The sequence below is a fragment of the Papilio xuthus genome, unplaced genomic scaffold (assembly GCF_000836235.2).
Source record: "Papilio xuthus unplaced genomic scaffold, Pxut_1.1 DF826938.1, whole genome shotgun sequence".
Taxonomy (NCBI): domain Eukaryota; kingdom Metazoa; phylum Arthropoda; class Insecta; order Lepidoptera; family Papilionidae; genus Papilio; species Papilio xuthus.
The window spans coordinates 3,470,532-3,495,917 of NW_013531711.1; the positions used below are offsets into that span (position 1 = coordinate 3,470,532).

The window sequence follows — 25,386 nt, forward strand, 5'->3', positions numbered from 1 at the left end:
AACTAATAAAAGAGAAGGAAACTTTTATTGATCACGCCTTTACGAGATACAAAATACTGTCCATGATGCAAGTTGACTTTGTACTTTTTTTTCTAGCCTTATAAGTAAATAGCTGTCATCAGCGATTCCGTCTGGAGATACCTTCTAACAATCATCTATCCGTACATAAATCCAAACGTATTTATTATATTAGTAAGATTAAGCAAAGTTGATCTTGATATTTTTTACTAAACAGTACAAGACAGTCTCATAATAATATATCTTTAGGAAGATAATTTTTTATATAACAATTTAAGTTTATCGTGCAATATTAAATCCATCTAGACACGAACAGTTAATATTAAATAAACATTAAAATACGTAATAAACAAAGTAACAATCAGCAAAAGTTTAATATACAGGCATATTCTTTGAACTTTTACAATCCACATTGTTATAAACCCATAATGTACTCTTAGCATGAAATGTAAATTATTAGAGCCGTACAAAGTTTGTACGAAGACGCGTTACGACATGCGTATCATGGAACGTGTACAGAATTTATAAACTTAACTTCATAAGCATTTAATGGTGAAATTTGGGTAATCTGTCAGTCTCCCTTTCCCTGACATGCGTAGTGTCAAACAAATGTACCAGACACTCGTGTCTCTCTAATTAATTGAGTCGCATTCCCTGTGAAGGTGTATACGGCTATTTATTATAATGACGCCAATTACTTTATACGTTGAAAGCTGAAACCTGCAACTATTATTAATAACTCGAATTAAGTCTATTCATTTAACTCATTGTACAGAACACGTAATTTAAATTCTATGTTAAACATATTAAATATTGAAGTGTCTTAAAATTGTCTAATGAACTTAATCTTGAATTTTTAATACTTGAGAAGTGCTAAGTAGTTTACGGTTACAATTATTTGACCACTTATTGTGGGTTTCTGAAATCAAAATCTCCGTTTAAAACAAATAATTATCACTGTTTTGTCTCTGATAAGAGATGACTTTATGTTTTCTAAAAAGATTTTTGTGTCATGATCTCAGAAACCAACGGTTAAAGGAATAAACATGATTTAAAACTTGTTTAAAATATTAACCCATTCAGATTTAGTAGAGACGTATGTTGTAAATATTTTGTTACGACCTGCTTGAGATTAGTTGATCTCGTTTTACGACAAATTTTTAATCGCTCTTGAGTTTTATCGATCCCGATCTGGTGTTGCTAGAGTTAATTTTCTAATACATTTTTTACAGATGCTTCGCTTCGGCAATGAAAACTCACAACAAAAAATAAAAGTCACGTTCCAATTAATGTATTTATACATTTACAAATTAATTTCCCCAAATGTACAAAACAAACTTATAAATGTTTATAATTTAGAGAAAAGTGATAGGATCAATTTACTAACAAGTCAACATCATAGGAAGTTAATGTCGTCAACAATATGTTTACCTTTTAGCCTACACATCAAAACCCACGCATGTCACCGACGGAAAAAACGACAAAGGCAAAATACTGACAAAAACATCGGATATTATTACAACGTATAAGCTTTTCATTTCAATTATTTCGTTCACGTTCGTACATTGAACTGTTTTATTTGTAGTATTCCAGCTAATATTTAATTTAGAGTTGTTATTGTTAAGACATGCGGCATAGTGGCATAGCGGCACGGAAGGCGAGCGAACACCCGCGGGGCGTGTTCCGAATTAATCCAATCCACGAAATAGGTATTACAGAAAGCTAATGGGGCAAAGTTTCCATGTAAGCCAATTGTATGCCGTTAATCTAATCGGTGCCGTGTACAACGATATTTTGATATCGGCCCGACGGCAATTGCCAAATGAAAAATGCGCGGATTTCCTGACTGCCTTATAATCGCCTTGTAATCCATCAAACGTAACGATGCTGAGCGATTTGCTTAAGAAACGCTTTCAGTTAACGTCCTATTACGTATTGTCATGTTACACGCTTGATGTATTAACGGGAAATTCTCGATACCTCCTATTGATTTTTTTTTTCATTAAAATTCCACGCGGCAACAACTCAATGATAAACCGATTTCGACTGTCGACAAACGTATCCTTTGTCATTTTAGTACAAGCTACGTTTTTTTTAACTTTAATACAAAGATGAAAACACACTATACAATTTAGAGGTAGAAGTAAGAGCGATTGGTTGTAGATTTGCTAATACAATAAAGAATGTTTTGACCTTTTTATTGCATTTGAAAACTTCTGTCACGATTTATTCAGGATAAAATGTTTAAAAAAAATATAAATGTTACATATATTTATATAATGTTTTAATAATTTTACTTATCAAAATAACATTCGTACAATACAGGTTGTTGGTTTAACTATCCTTGACCAAAATAATTTTGTTTGATAAAATCTTTTAAACGCTAGTAAGCTTATTATAACTTCGTTCCTCGTAGCTCCAGCTGTGAGGTTCCACGTCACCGCTCCCCCTGCCTGCCCCGCGGACACCCCCCACCTGCCTGATGTGACCGTGAGCTCATGCGATAAAACAATTACCCCAATCAAGTCCAGTTTGCCATACATAAATTCACAAACAGAAAGACCCAATAATTCATTACGCATTTGACGCAAAAATAAAAACGAAAAAATGAAAAAGTCAACCATATTTCTACTCTGAACCGCAATAAATTATATTAACAAGGAAAAGAATTAACACGTTCCGATATGAACAATAAAATTTAACATAATCCAACAATACGAAACGCATATAGAGCACGCTAAATATCGTAACTGGATAATCTAAGTACACGGTATTAATTACGCTGATTACATAGTAAAGAAAAAAATAAACAAATTAAAACAATAGGTCGTAATATTATCAGATCAATTGGCTAGTTGTCGTGTTACTGCGCCGGATCGCGTGACGGGTTAGGCTCACTAGAATCTTGATATGCCTCGGCCCCAACTAATTATAGCCTTACTAGCCAACCTCAAACAAAATCCTAGGCAGCGTTTTCTCTTGTGTGAAAATATGAACTAAACTTGCCGTTTACGTATAACAGTTTTACGGCTAAAAGATTCTAGATTAGCGTAGCGCGACTTGCAAACCACAATCTTGTACTGACGTCATACATCTACATAATGTCAGGTTACATTTTCAAATGTTACTTAATTTATACTACATACCTTTACCTTACCGAGAGCGTCGGTGGCTCAGGGGACAAGCACTTGACTTGCAATCTGCAGGTCCTGGTTTCGAATCCCGCCATATATCAATGTGTTTTTTTCATTCAGATTTACATATTTACAATTATCCGCCGTTCTTACGGTGAAGCAAAACATCGTGATGCAACCTGCACATATCTGAGAAGTAATTGAAAGATTGCGTGAAGTTAACCAACCCTCACTTGGCGAGCATGGTTGACTATGGCCTAATCACCTTTAACTTAGAATAGGCTCCGAGCCCCTCGGTGGGGACGTATAGTGAGCTGATGATGACGATATATATACTTAAAAAAGGTAAAATGTATCTCATGTGTTACTCAAAACTATAGGCTAGATCTGTAACCAAATTTCAATAAATCATGTTACAGATCAATCGAGTAATGTGATTTGTATGTGTGCTACGGGAACCGTACAAATTTCCGTGATCATAGGTAGCCTATGTGTTCTTCTGGACAGTGTTCTAAATCTATACGAAATTACATCAAGATTTTAATAAACGTCCATCCATCCATGCAACTTTATATTTGTAGTAATTAAGATAAGATTTTATAATAATTACTTATAGATATGCGATTGATCAATTCTATAACAGCTGAAGTTTCTTTTTAATATTGATAAAGATTGTTTTACACTTATAATAAAAAAAAACTAATAATTTTTTGTCATAGTGTTATTATTTTTACCAACAGAAGATTGAACTATCTAAAATGCATCGCAACTGAATATTTGATTCGCTAGATGTCACAATAGACGACAGCGCAACCGCGGCACCTCGCCTTAAATATGTAGACATCTTAGCGAATACCTCATCCCGAGAATTCTTGCTATTCTACACAGACGCTGAATAACGAAATAATATTTTTTATGTCTAGAAATTTAAATTACTAAATAATAATGGCTAGAAAGCAACGATACGATACTAAAAGCTTAACTGAGGTAATTTTAATAAATAGTTGAACAAAAGGTAAAAACTACATGAAATTAAGTCTGTCTAGCTTTTTTAAATTTCTTCTAGTATTAAGAGTTCAACAGCATTTTATTGTATCGATTAAACGAAATTTCCATTCACATTCTGTTTCAAAGAATAAATTTCTTAAATTAATACGAGTACGTGTTTATTTGTGGAATACAAATGATCCTTACTCTTTGTAAAGATTCAATACGCTTTAGTTGTTTCACTATATGAAAAAAACAACAAAATTAATGCATAATCTTTGATAGTGAAGACATATAATTCTTATGTAAACCGTCATTACATTAAATACTTGAATTCTATATATGAAATTTGATATATTTAGTGACAAATCAAAACTGTAAAACGATTTAATAATAAAAGTTTTAACTCTGCTCAATTCCATAGCAGTTTACGAGACGTAGCTCGACGCTTGCCTTGCATAGAGTAACAGACAGTGACGTCTGACTTCGTGAAAAATGCATTCTATATAGACGTGAGACTCTATGCAAATAGAGAACACATTGAAAAGTCTTTCGCGCGAACTCCGGCCTGCTATGTCATGCAAGACGTTTGCCCTCTAAAACTTGGTGGTACACAAACATCATAAAGGGGACCATTCACTAGAGTGCAGCGAAGTTCACAAACACAGAAAAGAAATGAGATTAAGGATTATTTACGTGTGATCTTTTTGTTTTATATTACATAAAGAAGTTTGATGTTCTTAGACATTTCATAAAAATTACACTGAGCTGTAAATTATATAAGTTGACTAGCTGTCGCCCGCGACTCCGTCCTCACGGGATTAAAAATAGATGTCTGCTGATTCTCAGACCTACTCAATATGCTCACAAAATTTCATGAGAATTGGTCAAGCTGTTTCTGAGAAGTATGGGAACGAAAATTGTGACACGAGAATTGTATATATAAGATTAATGGGTACCGCAAATTACATGCAAGTTTATTTTATAACTAGATGTTTATGTTAGTAAAACAAAGACTAATAGTGGGTTTCTATGATTAAAAAAACCTGTTAAAATTATATTGTTATTTCTACTTTGTGAGAGATAATGAGAGAAATGATGATATGTTTCAAACACAGATTCTGGTCTCAGTAACCAACGATAAAACGTCTATATTTTTTTAAATAACATACATAAAAGAAGTCTATACGAGTACGTCACGTCTCTAACAATATGTTTAGCAGTCAGTTGTTTCGACATCGGTTTTGAAGTTAGTGGTTATAAAACTAGTCGTCGGTTTTGTGCGTGACTCAATCCCGAAAGTTACCCTTCCTGACTACAGACACCCGAAACGGTGGTACACGCGATTCTATACGTGAACACTTAGTAAATCTAAGTATATTAAATACTAGCTCTAGTTATAGATAATTATTTAGAAAATAATTAGCTGTCACCCGGTACTCCGCCTGCGCGAAATTAAAAGAAATATTAGTAGCCTATGTGTTCTTCCAGACTATGTTATAAATCTATGCCAAACATCGAGATTCGTTGATGTGAATCGCAAATACCTTCTAACAAACATCCATCCATTCAATCATTCGCATTTACAATATTAGTAAGATAAGTCATATTCCATAGAAGTTTTAGATTCGACAATCAAGTCAGTTTATTTGACTTCAACTTATTTATTAAATGTTATCTACACTCACTCGCATAATATCGTAATAATGCATTTATAACTTAAAATAAATTAAATAAAATGCCAGAATAGCTCCGATATTAAGTTCAGTACAACTATAGAAAACTCTTTGATATCTATTCTCAAATCTTTGTTCGCCAGCCTGTATCGTATCTGAGAGTCGGCGACCCCTTTTCAACGGCCCTTTGATCTGTGTCATGCTTACGAAAAATCTCCTTTATCCCATGTCAATATGTACAATTTATTAGTGAAAATATTTCACAATCGACTTACGTTTAATCCTGATTGACTCGTCGATACTGAGATCCCCTTATCATATAACAAAAAGTAAATAACATTCAATATTTATAATATCGATATTTACAAAAATATTTGACGACTCGATTCTAGCTTTGGGGTTAGACAATGTAATATTTGATGGCCTCTATCGGCCGCTAATAGAATGTTCAAAATGTATAGGAAAAATACGTAACATGCACTTAACATATCGAAAGTTCTTGTCACTTACATACATTTTTGAAGTTGATTATGGAATCGTTTCGGAGCGAATGTACTTTATCTAGGGGTGCTTATTTTGGACAAGAATGTTTATAAAAAGTACTTTGACGATAATATACTTTTTAATTGCGTATATGAAAGTAATCTTGCGATTCAAATACGGAGGTTTTAATTTCTTCTCCTTTGTTACAGATCATGTTCGTGAATTTACATGCGGACCTCTTTACTACAGAACCTTCTTTATGGACTCCAAACGAGATGCACTTTATGTCGGCGCTATGTAAGTTCTATACATTATCTTATTATTTTAAAACTAGTTATTGCCCGCGACTTTGTTTACGCAGAATTAAAAAAAAGTGAGAAGTATCTAACTCATACTACGAGACTATATTCTACATCTGCGCTAAATTTTATTAAGATTTGTTGAACCGTTGCAGAGTTATCAAGGAAATATGTAAATAAAACGGAGAAACCGTACACATTTCTTGGATCTTAGATAGATTATTTCATCGACATCTATGCAGCTGTTTCGGAGATAGCTTCTAAGAAACATCCATCCGTACAATATATAAACATATTAAACGAAAATAAATATATTAACAAAATTAGAATTATATTTATTTTGACAAGAATTTATAGTCAACACACACAATTTACCTTTACTGATATTCATTGAGGTCTTATTTAAAGAAATAAATTTATATTAGAGTATGAGTCAGGCATCGCATTTTCAAACAGTAGGGCGACCACATTTCGAGCAATAAAACGATCAAGCATAAACATTTCATTACAATATCCACGCGACATTGTTACACGCCCATACTTTATCATAAAATAAACTTCCCAGTGAATTACTCTACCATTTTTTTGTTCACTAGTGGTCGCCTGCAATTCCGTCCGCGCGGAATTAAAAAAAACATAATTAGTAGTAGTGTTCTTCCAGACTTTGTTCTATATGTATGCCAAATTTCATCCAGATCCGCTCAGCCGTTCTGAAGATATCTTCAAACAAACACCAATCCTTCCGTCAAAACATTCGCATTTTAAAATATTAGTAAGATTATAATTGCAAGTACTTCAAGATTGGTATTAACATATCTTATTTTCCAGGGACCGATTGTTTCGTCTGAATATGAACAATATTAGTTCGTCACATTGTGATGTAAGTATAATTCATAATACTGTATTTATTGTTAAGAAATCAAGTGAACCGAACAGTTGTACAAAATGAATACCAAATGAACTACGAGATTGTGACTACAAGATTGTCAATTTTCTTTTGGATGTTCGCAATTAAAGTTCAATAAGTTCATTCATTCATTCATTCATTCATAAATATTCATTCTTTCATTCAGTAATTTATAATAAAATATGTGATATAATAAAATTCATATTTTTAAGAGATATCAATTATTTTAACATAATTTATATTTTTACAGAGGGATTCTATTAATTTGGAGCCCAGCAACGTCGCTCAATGCGTGTCTAAAGGAAAATCAGAGGTGAGTTTAACAAAATAACTCACGCTTGTAATCCAGAGGGGTAGGCAAATACCACATACCACCATTTGGCGCGGTCCTTACACACCTCTCTCGCTTTTCTACATTCATACATCTACGCATACACACACGTCATTTCATCAATCTGAACAGTATAAGTCCATCTGGGTCGGCCCCGACCAGTTTAGTCCCGAAGCTAAATTTAATTTTATTAAAATTCAGTTCTCAGAAATAAAATAATTAAAGGTTTTTGATATGTAATTACAGATTGTTAATTGAATTTTTAAATAATACTGCTGAAGTTTAGAATTAAATTAATTACATGTAAACAAAATTACTAAAACACCTGAGATTTACACTAATAATTCAAATTAATTATAAATTATTTAATAAAGATAAGCGTGGAAAATAATTTAAATGAGTGGCGTTTCACAATTAAATAATCTAATAAAAGTTTAATGTAAATAACTTATCATAAATCAGACCTCAAAATAAATCATATATAGATTAATAACAAAAGCAATATGCGTAATTACGCCATTAAAAGGCCATAAAACGGTGTCATGACGCAATAAATCATACGCACCACACAGCGTACAAGACTTACCGCCCGTGCAGAATTGCATGCAACTAGCACTATTTCCATCAAGGGTTAATCCCATTTTTGAACGGCGGGAAGCATATTTCATAGCGGGAACCTCTAAGCCATGCTTCACTCTATATTAAGGCCGTTAATTTTGATTTACAGTCCCGCCGTAAAAGCAATATTTGTTTTATTTCCCGGTTACACTCCGTCTCGTGAGATCGGTACGATTATTGCATTGCCTTCTATTCCTCTATCCGCTAATTCGATATTAGTTGCGGACCTTCCGATTCTATCCTTGAGTGCTTTCTTATTATTTATTGCGGGATTCTATTTCTTTGTGACACAAACGATGTTAGCTTTATCTTTTGTATTTGAAATAGCAAATATAATTCCTTCTTTTAACTTAAAATAACCTTTTAACATGATATCAGTGAGTCAATTGTCTATTATTTCCTATTACCTGCACATATATGTGAACAAATTCAAAGATATGTTTGAAGTCAACCAACTCGCCTCTTTGGGCCAGCGTGATTTGACTATGGCCTAGTCATCCTTGACTTAGGGAAGGCTCCCTGCTCCTCAGTGGGGATGTATAGTAAGCTGATGATGATGAGTAAGTCAATTCGAATGTCAACATATTAATTTTGACTATACTAAAGCTATCGGTATAATAAAAGGAGTAAACAAATTACATTTTCTGTCGTTTACAGTACAGTCGCATATAATAAGAAAGACATAAGCCTTCCAACTCGAAATGAAATATCTCGTGCAAAGTGTACGTAACCTCTTTGAGTAAGCAGTAAAAACATCTTTGATAGTCAACGAGGTGGCCACATAAAAGGCAAAAGCTATACTCAAGCAATTTCACAATTTAACCTCAACAAATATACATCTTGGTAACATCGTAATAAACCACGTATAAATAGGTCAAACTTACGCAATAGCGGGCAATGGAAAACAATATACCACATGATACCCACAAGAACTCTTCCAATGTTAAAAAAAGTAAATTTGTTTTATTAGCAAGAAGAAAAAGCCATAAAAAAGAAATATATCCGACTCTATCACCTCGATCGTAGAAAGAACGGCCACTCGTGAAAGCTATAATCAAAGTTTTCTCACTGTCGGCGAGATTCCTTTCTCTAAACATGATGTCGTTACACGAAAAAGGCTGGGAAACGCCGTCGGCGAAATTCCGAAAGACCGCCACGGTCTCGGCGTTCGCCTTGTTGTTTTAAGCTCACAGCTCTTTGTGACGCTATTAAGGAAAAAATCTGTAGGTAAATCACACAACTTTAGATTTTAAGGACCACTAAAATAGTCGATTCGATCTAGAAATTTACCACATAACCGAGCACTTTTTATCGTATATTCAAACAGAATAGAGCTCTTTGTGAAAAAGGTATTCTTGATAAAGAGGATTACTTTAGCACTTTGATGTTTTAACTGTATAATTTAATTGTAAAACATTAGAAATATATTGTAATGTTAACATAAAGATGTAAATTAACGCTCTTAAATACGTAATAAGTGCCATTAAGGTAGAATACATCTGAGTGCCGGACAAAAGTGTCGCGGTGGCAAAGAAGGCGAGAAAAGAAAATCCGATCGTAAATCTACTTACGTAAAGTGGCGAATAATTAACGAAATGGACCAATCGAAAGCATTAGTTCCAAGTGAAGTTATGCGAGCGCTCTCGGCTAAGTGCCGTTAAAAGAAACTTAGACGTGAGCTTGATTGTTCTTCTGTTTAATTCTGATTGTTTCTGAACAAAACAGTTCACGTCTACGCGATCGCCGAACGTTCCGAGTATATTAATCCGTTAATTACTTTAGAACAATCTCTCGCAAAGTTACCGCTGCGAGCTCGAATCAAAGAAACTGTGTCAGAACTTTTTATAAAGAAACAAAGAACCTTTTTCTTGTAATCATACTTTACCCGTATAGACTTAATGGAAATTGTTTCATTTTCCCAACTGTATTACTTATAAATTATTTTACGTTAAAATTTGCCAAACATTATCTTACTAATATTATAAATGCGAATGTTAATATGGATGTTTGTTTGAAGGTCTCTCCGGAATAGCTCTGTGGATTTTGATGAAATTTGGCAGCGATGTAGAACACAGTCTCAAAAAACACACTCATTAACTTATTTTTAATTTCGCTCGGACAATGTCGAGGGCGACAGTTAGTTATCCCACAAAATGAAACATAACACAAATTGTAATAAAACAAGTGAAGATAGTTTAAACATATTTATATAATTGAATTTAAACAACTACAATTAAAAACGATTCATAAAAATCCAACCTCAAAATTGATTCAATTTAACGTACCCGTTTCCATTTAACAACATACTCGACAAAGCGGTTTTCTTTCCTCGTTGTATATTTTGTCCATTTCAAAATCTGACAGAGTATCAGTACAATGGCGGTGCGCCGGCTTTCGTCGTGACGGAGAGAAAATTAGTTTCAATCTACCGGCCGACCGCAGCCGCCGAGCGCCAATCTGTAAACACAGTATATATTCCGCCCGGGACTTTGAAAATATCGCTTACAATGTCCTTTTGTACCTTCTATTTCGTATCTCACAATGTCATAGTAGCTACGATTCTCAAAATTCATATAACAGAACTATATTATATATAATAATTGATATATATAACATCTTCGAATGGAAAAAGTTTATATACACGACTAAAACTCTCACTGCATTACAATAATTACAGACATTCTTTAGTTAAACACCTGTCTTAACCCTTTGACCGTCGTTAGTTTATAGTGTTTTTTTTATGGTTAGGCTCTTAATGTTCTTTGAATCGAGCTAACATTTCATCTGTTGTATATGTTGATATATGTTCTCGTTATAGACAACAGAGGAATTAAGTAGTAAATTTCAAAGCCAAAATCTCAGACAATCCCGAAAATTCGCCAGACGTCCAATAACCAACCTCAAACAATGGAAAAGTCATTACCATTTCATCGAACTATCGAACTTTTAATTGCACAATTATGTTCACACGTGCGTAAAGTTGCCGTCGAAAACCAATTCAGACATATTTGTGAAAGATGCAACGCTAATGAACTGATACAAAGTTGAGGCCTTTCATTTTGGCGAAAGCTTTATTCACTAAAACGGACATCGCGTATTCCTGTCGTTCGGAATATTAATGTCCCGTTCAATATTTATGTTGGACGCAAATTTGCATAATCACAGCCTGTGGACACGTACACACTCAACATTTTCCCTCTCTTTCCCTCTTTAACATATGCCAATAAAATTTGCGCGAGCGAGCCATTGCACATTCGATTTCTTCATTGCCCGTTCGTTTATTTCACAATAAGTATTAAGTGTACATTAACATTTTACACGCACGTATTGTTTTGTTTTAAAATATTTATGAAAGACCTTTTTGGAACAATTTGTACCGATTAAAAACAAATATTATCTTTTGCATTATTACCTTGCAGATTGTTTTTTCGATTCAATAAAGCTTATTTATTAGCGCTCAATTTAACTTTGTTGTCTATGACCCTGAATAGATGTAAATAATATTTTTTCCACATACATTTTTATATACAATTTTTATGTATTTCTACATTGTTTAACAATATGTTAATAAAAATAATTTCCACAGCACTTCGATTGCCGTAACCACGTGCGCGTGATTCAGCCGATGGGCGACGGCTCGCGGCTCTACGTGTGCGGCACCAACGCCCACAGCCCCAAAGACTGGGTCTTATACGTAAGTATTATTTAATTGTTACATTTTAATACAAGTATTTTTAATGGCAATTTGAATTCGCCGAAATGGTTAAACAACCGCTGCCCATAGACATCAGAAATAGCTGATGTGTTGTCTACCTTTAATGAAAGTGAATATTTCTCCTTCCTTTGCGTCCGTCATCCGTCAAATCCCCTTTCCCTTCACATCTATTTCTTATAAAAGTGGGAAGGGAAAGAGGACTAAAATTAGGCTTCCGTCTTATGAAGAGATGACCAGCGACTGAAACAAAGAATGATTAATTTTTCTACCTATTTTAGTGGTCAGCACTATAGGTATATCTAGATATGACCACAGGGTAAGCACAACAGGAATATAATAGGTACAGTGGAGGTGAGACAGGGAAATGATAGTAATCATAATATAAAAAATAATGATAGTAATAATAAATGGGGTCATCATAATGTTTTATAAAATTTAGACCATGTATGTTACATAAAAAAAAAAATTTGCGATTTTCATTTATTTATATTCACTTGTCATGCCACTAGCAATACATTTGGCAAGAAGCCAACGATGCAACAGATCCTTTACGACGAACATCTGGTCTGTTTCAATGAATAAAAAAGATGTCTCTTTGATTAACTTTTTTACGACTAGAATTTAGCATCCATCTATTTCGCATGCGGATGCATTACCGCGTACGAAGCGCGCCTTGCCGTCAGCCGCGACAAATTTCACGGCTTCTGATTTCAAATGACGTCGTAAGACGAGAACAGATTTTTCCTCAACGCAAAAGAAATTTCTAACCGAACGACTCCGTTAAAGCTCTCATACCCAGTGACAATTTTACAGTAAACGTATTCCGCAACAGTAAATTCAAATTTAAAAAATTCAATATTCATTTCTCCTTACATACTCATATATCGTTCCCCTGACCACTGCAGACGCAATGGAGTGTGCTCCGGCGATAAGTTGAGTTATTTTTATGAAATTATTTTTTCAAAGTCATAAAACCTCTTTAACAATAGGTATCGAAAGCAGACCGCAATAAATTTGCCGCGCCCTGTTCACCTCTCACCGGCCCTGCACTCGACTTTCATATAACTTTATGATGTATCGCGCCGCTTTGACCCTTCACACGTTTTTATCGTACTTTAGATAATGATTTAGAGTGACTATTTAATAAATTCACTATTATAATAAAATATTAAACTCACACGTATAATCCTACTGGCACATCACTATTCCCTTTTTACCATTTAAATGTTATAAGAAAGGAATTGGGCTTGCATTGATACAACTTAAAATATTAATTCTGTTTTTGTTTTTTTTTTAATATATTTTTATCATGTGTCCCAATAACATTCATTCAGCCATGTTAGCGAAATTGAATACAAATTATTGATCAAATCCCTCGTTTTAAATCTACGTCGTAGCAACGTATGATAGTTTCAATTTGGAAGTATATTACGTTTGCGGCGAAAGGGCCATTCAATAGTGTTGATACTGGCAGGACAGTGTTTTACACAGAGCAGCCTGTTAAAACAGAGATAGTGGAAGATTTTATACGACGGAAAGGGTTCGCTGTTATTGTTACTTAAATTACTCTGTGGATTTTTATATATGAAACGATACTTATAAAGAACATTGCGATACTATATAGAAATGCTTATTATTTAAAATGCACTTGTTTTTGCTTACAAATATTAGGTTTTACATATATTTTTGATTATGACACCGTAGCATAAACCTAGACCGTAAACTTAGAATAAAAAAAAAATTGAAAAGATCCATTTCCTTTACGTAGCCCAGCCTATTTCACTTTAAACGAAATTGTGAAGATAGTTTTTACTGACACATAAAATTCAAAACTCTTAAATATAATCTGTGGTTTGAGTAATGCGTTCACTCCCTACCGAGGGTTAGGGCACGTCAGTTTCAAAAATTGAGTGAAATCACATGTACAGAATCGATAGGGCGAATCACACTCACTGTGGACGCAACGAGCTGATAGAAAATCGAGCCGACAATTCATATTTGTTGCAACCGCCAATTTATAACAGCTCCGATACAAATGGGGCGCAGCTATTGGACGAACATTGAAGACAAACGATTGTACCAATTGGCCCCCATCATTTGACTTCTATTGTTTCTTCTTAACACAGCTGTGGCTGCAAGGATTCGTTTACAATAACATATCGGTTGTCAGATAAAAACTAATAAATGACCGAAGAGTTTAAAAACAGATATGTTTGAAAACAAAAGGCTTGTGACATGCCAAACTTTCAAAAACGATATGCCACATGGATTGTTTTCTATAACATTTTAAACCAACCTGAAATGTTGTAGACACTTAAGTTTGTTTATCATAAAAATCATAAATATTAAGGAATACATACTGTATCTTCTTCTCAGCCATGAGACGCCCACTGCTGGGCATAGGCCTCCCCCAAAGATCGTCACGATGATTGGTCTTGTGCCACCCGCATAATAAGCATACTGTATACTAAGCATTTAAAATTTATACTAAATTCGTATTTAAAAATAAAACCTTTCGAACATCTGCAAAAAATATCTAAATCGGTAAATAAATATTGGCAATCAAAAATGATTTGATTTAATATTCAAAGTAAACAGAGGCATCATCCGTTTGTTACCGATTACGAGATACAATAACAATAGAACGATTTGTATGGCAAGCAGATTTAAAACACATTGCATTTATCTTGTTCGAATAAAACGCGATAAGCCCCGCTTATTGATTGTTCCCATTTAAATTGAATACGTTCAATCCGTACCTCGTCACAACAATCAAATGAGCTGAAACAATAAAATATATGCCGGTGGAAGCTTATTATTTTTTGCAAATAGTTAAAAAAACGAATGTAAGAGAACTAGACTCTCTTACATTTTGATCACTTCACAAATTGGTCTATTTATACGTCTTACATATTTTGATTTTTATCCAGAAAATATATTCACTCATTGAACTGAACTGAAAAAACAATGCGTAACTGTTAAGGTACGCGTCCATTAACCCACGCCGGACGCATCGAACACACGGTCCGCAACGGGTAACTTGTTGTGTTGATAAATGCTGTCTTTTGATGCGGGCGGGGCGGATAATGGACGCAGCGCCATGTAAAAATCATTCAAAGCAAACTAAAATCCGTTGCGGGCCGTGCGTGCGGTACGTCCGACGTGGGCCAAGGGAAGCGTACCTTTACTGTGCGTTATGTGATTTTACCTCGTTAAAATATTATTAAATTAATTTTAAAATGCATATAATGATTTAAGTAAGTAAATATTTTCTCTCATATTTTTAATTATTTATTACTGAGTTAAGCACCGACGTGAACACTTAATTGAAGTTAACTTTTTAATATGAACGTATGTTACGACTCTTACGGTATGAAAGCAAGCAAGGCCGGTGTGTGGGGTGTCTTACAAGAATGTTGACGTCATTATCGTAATTATGGGGACGTCGACGCAAACGGCGCAGTTGAGTGCACTCTGCAAAATCACTTTATAAGCCATGCAGTACCGCATTCAGGCAACACGCCGATGCTATATAACCATTTTTGTGTGAGACTTTATGCCCCTCGTTAAACTTAATAGAAACTATATCTTACGTACTAAGAATTAAACACTTGTAATTTTCTCATATTTTTTTAATACTCATTTCATTTTAAAAAAGCTCTCGTTTTAATTTTATTTAATAAAATATATTAAAACTAAGACGGTGCACTTCTCAAGCGAAGTTAGAGAAGCTTAAACCAGTCTTAAGGTTAACGAAGTATTTCCTTAATACTTAATTAAAACACACGAGTATAATGCCCCTCTAGGCGATCCTAAGTCTGACTCTAAGTGATACAGGTACTACGCTTACTCTTATTTCATGTTTCACTTTACTTTAAATAAACTTAAAGGAATGAAAACTCTTTGGATTAACTATTCAATAAGGAAAAAAAAAAGCCAATTAGTTAACGGATTCGTTACCCATGTTCGAAAATTAAATTGAAATCGTATAAAAATAGACAACTATTTTTAGTTCCAAGGTGAATGGACTGGCCGAAATGGCGTGGCCACTTAAAAAATATGAAACATTAAAATGTCTAATTGTGAACTGAAGCATTTTTAAAAAGTTTGATCGCTTTTTAAAAATGTGACGATAAGTTTCGTATTCATTCGAGTACTTGTATAGCACTCGACTTAATTGTATTTTTTCAGTCCGCGCAAAATTAAAAAAAAAACTTAATTAGTAGATGTGTTCTTTCAGCCTATGTTCTACATGTATTCCAAATTTCAAGGAGATCCATGCAGCCGTTCAAGAGATACATTCTAACAAACATCCATCCGAACATTCGCATTTATAATATAAGTAAGATTGTTACGTTACTACTGTGGATCTGGTATATTGATTAACATGTGTACAATGAGAGGTTGTGTCGTAGTCGGGTCGCAGTGTTTACGGCCGCCTAAAACGACGTAATATTTCACGCGGCACCGCTGCCAGTACACAGGTGCTTTATCTACCCCATTCGGAATTAGGAGCCAATATTGTCTACGCTTTGTGTTACTAACATTTGTTTTGCAATTGTCACGACTGTACCTATGACAAAGGACTTAACAATTTATTTATTACATAAAATTGGACATTACTCAATCAAAACTGTATTACTAAAAATCAAGATGGTTGTGAGTTAATTTAATCTTATCGTACTAATATTATGCGGATGTTTTGATGGATGGATAGATGGATGCTTGTTTGAAAATATCTCCAAAACGACTGTATCGATCTCGCTGAATAGATGTAGAACAAAGTCTGGCAGAAAACATAGGCTGCTTTTTATTATTATTATTTTAATTCCGTGCGGACGGAGTCGCGGGCGAGATCTAGTAAATAAATTATTAATATTGAAAGCAATTTATATTAGAATCTTAACCAGAGAGTCTAGTAAGATATTTATGTATGCATAGCATAATTTAGGATGTTACAGTAAATTCAGATGAGCGAGCAGTCATTAGCTGATAGTGACATCGCTGCCAAACTTCTCCCGCGGCGCAATCTCGCAAATTCGACAATCCTTTGTGCGTTCAAAACTTATTCCCGCTCGATATTCAAAGAGCGGCGTAATAATATAACTTTAATATAATTACGACATCGCAATCACATGTGCCTTTGATAGTTCTAAATATTAAATACTAGCTGTTGCTCGCATGTTGTTATAAATAAATGTTGTCTATGTTACCCACGGATAGTGTAGCTTCCCGACAATAAAAGTTTTTTTCAAATCGGTTCAGTAGTTTTGGAGCTTATTCAACGCAAACAATCAAGTCTTTCTTCTTTATAATATTAGTATATACTGTTAAAGTTAGTATCAAAATAATGTTCTTTAATATACTAGTAGTGACATCTGTTAACAACTCTTTGACACACCTCATAATTGTCTATTTAAAATTTAATCTGTGAACAACCTCAAAGCATGTTTTAATATATACAATTATAATAAATCGGGACTAGCTTATCAAAATTTAAAATTTGTGGTGCGAAAAATTTGGAATGCTCTAGTCGAATAATTGGGTAAACAACTTTTTACTTCTCGAGTATAAGGCGACAAATTAAAGTGAAAAAGACAGACAGATTAAATTATCTATAAAATCATTTATAAGCAATTTAAAATATACATCCTTATTTCTATAATTACAAATAGTCTTAAATCTATGATATAAAATAAAGTATTAAAAAAAACGAATAATACACTAAAATATGTTATTAAAAGGAGTCCCTTTAGGCAAGGTCCCGAAGATACTGGCAACGTTCTATTAAATTATATTCTTACGCCATAAACGTATTATTTTTTTATTCCACTAGTTATAGCACATATATATTATGTTAACATTTGGATTACTGTACCAAAATGGTAAATTTAAATCTACATTCAGTCGTTGTGGAGACAAATCAATTGCAATCACACACATGTAAAAGAAATTCCATTTATATTTGTAAAGCACTACATCTGTACTGACTTCTCGTTTCATATTCTGTCACAATCTTCCAGTAAAATGGAATTTCAAGACGTACATTACAGTGTCTCAGAAGTTTCGCCCCACTCGAAAATGTATTCAAAATGTATTGGGAAGCCATTGCCGTGTGTCATGCTGTACGTACTCGTTCCTATCTTCAGGTGCCAACTATCGACACTGTTTTATTTTATATTACTACATTGGAAGTTTAAAAAGTCCCGTTTACATGTGCATTTTAAATTTCATGATGCGAATTTGCGGCCACAGTTTTCCGTCGTTTGCATACTTTTCAGTTCTGTTTATATTTTCCATTCAACTACCGCTATTATGAAATTCTTTTTTGGTTCACTCGCGATCGTCGTATACTTTTCAAGTTGCTTTAACGTTTGGATCTAAAATATGCTATTTTCTATTATGATAGTTTGTTTTTTGTTTAGTTTAGAATTTTCCAACATTCAGAAACACATCACTAAAAAACTATCGAGAAAAGAATGCCTATGGCAAATTAAAAAAAAACCTGAAGTACGTAGAAATATTGCTATAATCAAAATTTGAACATAATAACATTTCCTTGAACGTCGGCCAAAATATCTCAAACGTTCACGTTCTTTTTTATAACTTTCACAAAATAATCCAAAACATAATACGAAAGGACGAGAAAAAATTTGAAATTTAAAACGAACAAAGACTTAAATCCCGTACTGGAAGTTTTACTCAATGCTCAATCATTGCTCCGTCACTGGACCGACTGTGAAAAGCATCGCTGATGCTAATTTTATAAACAAACAATAGCAAGTGCCTAATGAAGGGTCCGCCGAGCAAACTTTCTTATTCTGAGAGGGAAAGGCCGGGAGCTCTTCCGTCCGATCCATTTGCTTGTTTATCCTGGACTTAGGAGCCGCCGCGGCCGCGCTAACGGAATAATGTTCCCCAGGAAATGAGAATGAACTGCGCTCCACAAAACTCTCTGTAAAGTTCTCGTAAATTATTTTAACAATACTTTTAGCGCGAACAACACGAACTTTTATGCTTCTCGCGCGGAAAATCTTTGGTATTATATACAAGTACATATTTGCCGTAGGAATTGATTGATTTTATTTTATTTATTTAGTATGCAAGATATAGTTTTAGAAGCCACGCAAAACTTACAACTTTTACATAACTTTAAAAGTAAAACGTCTAACCTGAATTATTTAAATTGTCAACCTCTTTTAATATTCCAGAAAAACATTGTTAAAATATTGTACCGTGACAAACGATACAACGACCACCCCAGGCCTAATGTGAATTTTAAAGAAAGTATGAAGAAAGGTCTCCTTACACGTGCCCGAGGCGGCCGGCGCACGTCCTCATGCCTAATTTAATCCTCGGCTTATTGAAATAAAAACGACATAGGTTTTCGACAGGTGCCGCGGGCGAGGACGTCGGGGAGTACGCGGGGCGCGGGCGCGGCGGGAGGGTCACAGGTGGCGCCGATGGTCGCAGCGTCGTTAAAATTTACATAAAGTCTCAATCCACGACGCCGAGCTCCCGCTGCCCGCCCCACGTTTATGCTACATTTAGTAATTTTATGATAATTTCGAAAACCTTACCGCCACCCATCGCATTATACTAATAGACCGCCTCTCGGTAGCGTCCGCGCCGCGGTGAAAATACTCCAACGCCTCGAAAATAATAAGTCCCGCTCTATAAATCGCAGGAAACGTGTAGCGGACAGTCTGAAACTGAGGCGCATAAATCTACACGTTAAGTGATGTTTTTTTTAGATGCGTTTTGATTAATAGCGCATAAAATTGAAGTGGTCGAGCGTAAATTTTTTAATATTTAACTTTTAACGACGGCTGCAAAGAGTAGGGGAGGAAGGGAGCAGTATAAGTGGGGGTCCGATCCAATTCCATGCAAATGGATACCTGGGCGATCGTTAAAAGAAGCGTTTATAGTTAACAACAGAGGCGGAATGTATCGAATGGAAAGCTATAAAAACAAACGTTGTATTGTTGCAGTCGAACTTGACACACCTGCCGCGACACGAGTACGTGCCGGGTATCGGCATGGGCATTGCTAAATGTCCCTACGACCCGGCGGATAACTCGACCGCGCTGTGGGTGGAGAGAGGCAACCCCGGTTCCTTGCCAGCGCTCTACTCCGGCACCAACGCTGAGTTCACCAAAGCGGATACTGTCATCTTCAGAACAGATCTACACAATTTGACAACTGGACGACGAGAGTTCTCCTATAAGCGAACACTGAAATATGACTCCAAATGGTTGGACAGTAAGTATACTGTATACTGTACATATATATAACATAACGTTACTGATTATTTTGTCTTATGTCTCAATTTATTTCATAATAGATTTTATCGTTTTATCGTCGTACGGTAATTATTAATTTGTACATAACCTACACTTTGTACTCTAGACTTTATGTTAATAATTAAATTTATCCATTATCAATAATGTTTATAAATCGATATTTATGTATTTGTGTACCATTCTGGTAACAAATCACTTTGTAGTCGTGAATCGTTCGCTAATTGTTCAGTTCAGGATGCCCGATGAATTCACAAATCAATGGAATCATTGAAAATTGGTACGTCACTAATCAGCAATCAGCGACCACGAGCGCCCGGGACGCGCTAATCATTATGACTATTGTTACAATTATCCGCTCTGACACGATTTAGAATTTGGAATTCGTCTGTTTGCGACTAAACAAGGAAATTAAACTGAACTCACTCTAACGAGCTATTATGTTCTCAATCTTTAACCAAGATTTAGTCAAACTTTTGACTGGAATAAAAGTATAAAAAACAAATAATTAGTAGCCTATGTCTTCTTCCATACCTACTTAGAGATTCCTTCTAACAAACATCCATCCGTCCATCCATCCAAACATTCGCATTTAGTAAATAAAATATTCATAAAGTTAAGTTAAGTTAATATTGAATACAGTTATTAAATAATATTCTTATTCATTTTAAACATTTATTGTCTTAATTTATTTATTAAAAATATTATGCAAATTTACAATTATTTGTCTATTACTTTGTTTATTTTGACTGTGTACAAGGTATATTTGAAAATTACGTTTCATTAATTTAATAATCTTTATCGACATCATGTTTATTGCATTCGGATTTGTAATGACACAATTTATATAGTATTGTTAAATGATTAACAATATGTTAAATGATTAACAATATGTTAAATTATTATTTAATTACAGTTTACGCAATGCAGTTCGACCATTAACGCGGATAACTATAATAATAAAATATTTGTCAATATCATTTTATTTACATGTTGAAGCGCTCAGATATTTATTCATAAAAAGGGAAGATTTTTTAAAGAAAAACTTAATTTTAATCCCATTTAGATTAATTGTAGGTATTGTATCTCTGTATATCAATAACGACTATGGCCTAATCACCCTTAACTTAGTGTAGGCTCCGAGCCCCTCGGTGGGGACGTACAGTAAGCTGATGATGATGATGATGATGATATCAATAACGATATAATTTCTTTTTTCGAGATAATAAATAAATATATCAATTAACCAATATGCAGAGAATCTATCAAAATAAGTATCGGATCAGTCAATAAACATTCGGGCGTGGAATATTCATCAACGTATAAACCCGATTTATCGCTCCAATTAATTATGATGGAGCTAAATAATTTATGACTCCAATAATTTAAAGGCCGGTCTTATTAATATTAAAACGACTTGCAATTTTATTAAAACTAGTAGTATAGTTTGGAAAGAGAATTGTGATGAACAAAGATATTGCTATGACCGTGTGCCAGTAATCCTAAACACGTGGCTTGTTCATTATGTGACCGACAAATAAGTAAGTATTAATGTGAGCTATAAATACCCTCTATGAAGTGACGTACACGGCTTCATCTAATATTTATTGCACATCGCATAAAATAATAGCAATTTGATATTGTACTATCCACGTGGGAAAGGGGGCACAATTCAAAATCTTTTGCTATAGCATTAAAAAACATCAAACAGAAGTGGTCTTAACATTAATACATAATAGGCTACAACTATTAAGAAATCCAAATAGAACTTTTTCCGTTAAGGTTTTTATAATTATAAGAAAAATATTCGTGAATACTGGCCATAATAGGTATAAACTTTTTAGTCCCTTTGGACGACTAATTTAACGGTTAATTTGAAATATTTTTTTCTAGAACCGAACTTCGTTGGTTCATTCGACGTTGGCGAGTACGTGTTATTCTTCTTCCGTGAAACTGCAGTAGAATACATTAACTGCGGGAAAGCAGTGTATTCCCGAGTCGCCCGCGTCTGCAAGCGTGACACTGGCGGCAAGAACATACTCAACCAGAACTGGGCGACATATCTCAAGGCGAGGTTGAATTGCAGCATACCGGGAGAGTTCCCTTTCTACTTCAATGAGATACGTAAGTATATATTTACTCAAAGTAACCGTGGGCTTACACTGCAAAAACACAGTTACAATCGCTGTTTAAAAAAAATAGAGATACTTTATGTACAAGTTTCTTAGCAGAAAATAATTGTTAAGTTTCTTTAATGCATTTAACAATTTTTTATTTAAAATTGTCTTCTCCAACTTACACTTAATAAATAATACATTACTTTATAAATTGAATTCCACATGTAATTTATATTTTGGTCTCATCTCAAATAAGATCTGTCGTCAATCCCAACAAACAATTTTATTGCATCGTATTAAAATTTATTTGCGTAATTGATTTCTTTCGCTCTTCGCGATGTGCAAAAGGCAGCTTTCGTTTAATATTAGCGGAGCGATAAGCTAGGGGCATAGCATTCTTGAAATTACTCGTAGATAGCGCTATACTCATTTCTGATTCACGATGTTGGGAACATGCGCGTATTTTGAATAGCTCATTGTCATTAGCCTATATTTATTAATCATCGACCATCGTATATGAATTAAAAAGTGATGCTTTAAAAGTAGCGTTTCTGAAAATTTAATCCTTTACCGTTTATGTTCCGTTATTCTTTTTTTCTTTTAACCTATAATCGAATAATCAATGGAGATAAAAACAAAGGAAGATACCTTAATATGTAAGTTACAAACTAGTTAAATCTTCATACGCTACGTGTTATGAACTCAAAAGCAAATGTAATATTAACCCCACAAGCCGTGACAATGTTCACCAAGCGTTTAGATTGACAATTATAATTGCTGAAACTAGTTGAATTGTGGCGGCAACTTTTGGTGACATCGAGATATAAAGTTCGTGTCACACAATTACGACAATTTGACTCAACTCTCATAACTTTGGACAAGCAAGAACAAATTAGACTTCGTGACGGCACTTGATAATTTTCCGGCTCAGTTTTTGGTGCCGTTTAATATGCAAATTGTATTTAACTTGTTACCTCTGTAGAATTGTAAAAAATTTAAGTCAGTCATCTTTATAAACATTTTCGTGGTCGTTACAAAAAAAGAATATTATAATTTAATTTTTGTCATTCCCAAGAGAGAAGTAATTTATAAATTATCTTTTTCCATCAAAAAACGAAACGGCCTGTTCTACGAATAATTATAAACAGAATTTATATATTTTCAATGGAATTTATTTTTCGTAAGAAATTATTAAACAGCAAATTTATTAAAAAAAACTATTTTAAACTTCAAATTCTCTCGTTCAAAGTGTAAATATTTTACGTACGTACAAAGAATCTGTCAAGAAATTTCCACGTATTTTAATTTTTATAGATCTTTAAATTATTTGCATTTAAAGCGCTTTATATAGATCGTATCGGTTTTCTACGGCATAGCTATTCATCAGGCATGTTGTCTAGCTCATAACAACAGGCAACTAAATATGTCTCTTTGTCAAACAGAGAGTATCTACAAAGTTCCTGGAGATGATAGCCGCTTTTATGGAGTATTTACAACTGCATCCACTGGCTTGATGGGCTCTGCGATATGTACATTCACTATTGGTGACATCCAGAAAGCTTTCGAGGGGAAGTTTAAAGAACAGGCCACATCCAGCTCTGCGTGGTTGCCTGTCATCAGCAGCAGGGTGCCGGAACCGAGACCTGGAACTTGTGTCAATGATACGTCATCATTACCCGACACAGTACTTAATTTTATCAGGTGAGTTTGAAGATAGAGCGTAAAAATAAATTTAAAAATCCAAGCATGATCCAATGTAGAAGTATGGTACACCAATTCAATCATTTATATTACTACGAAAATTTTCGCTTGTAATACCCTTTATAATTCTATCATCAAGTACAAAAAAAAACTCATAAATACTGTAGCTGTGATCTGTACATAATAAATTTAATCACTTAAGTGACATCAAAATCCTATAGGATCATTCGTTGGTCGTGATATCGTCACAAGTGGGTAGAGCGAAAACAGAGTGACAATCGTCGTTTAAACATCACTCCCGGTCTCCAGCGACTCCGGGCCGCCGCGCATTGAAATCCACAGGCACTTTTATCTGGCGACACGTCCTGTTAATTATCCGACGCTCTCGCCCCTAGAGTGTTCAATTATTTTTTTCTACACCCTCTTTTTCACGATCCTCGTGTGGAAATGTTTGAGATTTTAACACTTAACCTGCAACACCATGTCTGAAAATAGTTACATGAGTTTTTTTTACATTTGCGAATATTTGAGTTTTAATTAAACGAAGGATGATTTTTGTTGTTCGCACCGATACGAATTTTTTTAAGCTACGAAGCGTAGCGCGGCGTAGACATTTCGTAGCAACGATGTTATTCATAATATCATTCAAGAATTTTTTTCTTCTTGTCATCTGACGAAAGAATTCTTAAGAAATTCGTAGCAATTTTACTATTATTATTCCTAATACAATTTAAAATTAAAATAAAAGTTGTTCATTAGTATGATAACTATGTAAATTGGCCTTTTCTTTTTTCATATCTCATGTTTCTTTGTGTCAGATCACATCCACTAATGGACAGTGCAGTGTCACACGAGAATGAGAAGCCGATCTACTACAAGCGAGACTTATTCTTCACAAGACTAGTTGTTGACAAAGTGAGGGTTGACATGCTGGGACACCAGCTCGAATACACCGTGTATTACGCCGGCACAAGTAAGTACTTGCATGTATTGAATAATTTTGAATATTGAGATATTTTGAAATTTGACGTGTTAATCTTAGGAAATACCAATCGTATTATAATTTTTATCCCACTGTTTATACTGACTCCACATAGAGT

At 34.3% G+C, this 25,386-nt stretch overlaps 1 protein-coding gene and 1 long non-coding RNA gene across 3 annotated transcripts in view; one reads left to right on the forward strand and one right to left on the reverse strand.

Moving 5' to 3' along the window:
* Nucleotides 1-25,386, forward strand: part of Sema2a (Semaphorin 2a) — a 303,390-nt gene that overhangs the window by 262,785 nt on the left and 15,219 nt on the right. For both annotated transcript variants that reach the window (XM_013317426.1, XM_013317425.1), the window contains 8 exons: nt 6,508-6,595; nt 7,426-7,477; nt 7,755-7,817; nt 12,040-12,147; nt 20,160-20,430; nt 22,362-22,592; nt 24,028-24,286; nt 25,105-25,259. In XM_013317426.1, coding sequence (XP_013172880.1) covers nt 6,508-6,595; nt 7,426-7,477; nt 7,755-7,817; nt 12,040-12,147; nt 20,160-20,430; nt 22,362-22,592; nt 24,028-24,286; nt 25,105-25,259 — 1,227 coding nt within the window. The remainder of the gene's footprint in view (nt 1-6,507; nt 6,596-7,425; nt 7,478-7,754; nt 7,818-12,039; nt 12,148-20,159; nt 20,431-22,361; nt 22,593-24,027; nt 24,287-25,104; nt 25,260-25,386) is intronic.
* The window catches only part of LOC106121684 (uncharacterized), a 51,741-nt gene continuing 37,098 nt past the window's right edge, over nt 10,744-25,386 (reverse strand). The window contains exons 2-3 of the long non-coding RNA XR_001228068.1: nt 12,267-12,408; nt 10,744-10,910 (exon numbers count right to left, since the gene is read on the reverse strand). This is a non-coding gene — a long non-coding RNA (uncharacterized LOC106121684). The remainder of the gene's footprint in view (nt 10,911-12,266; nt 12,409-25,386) is intronic.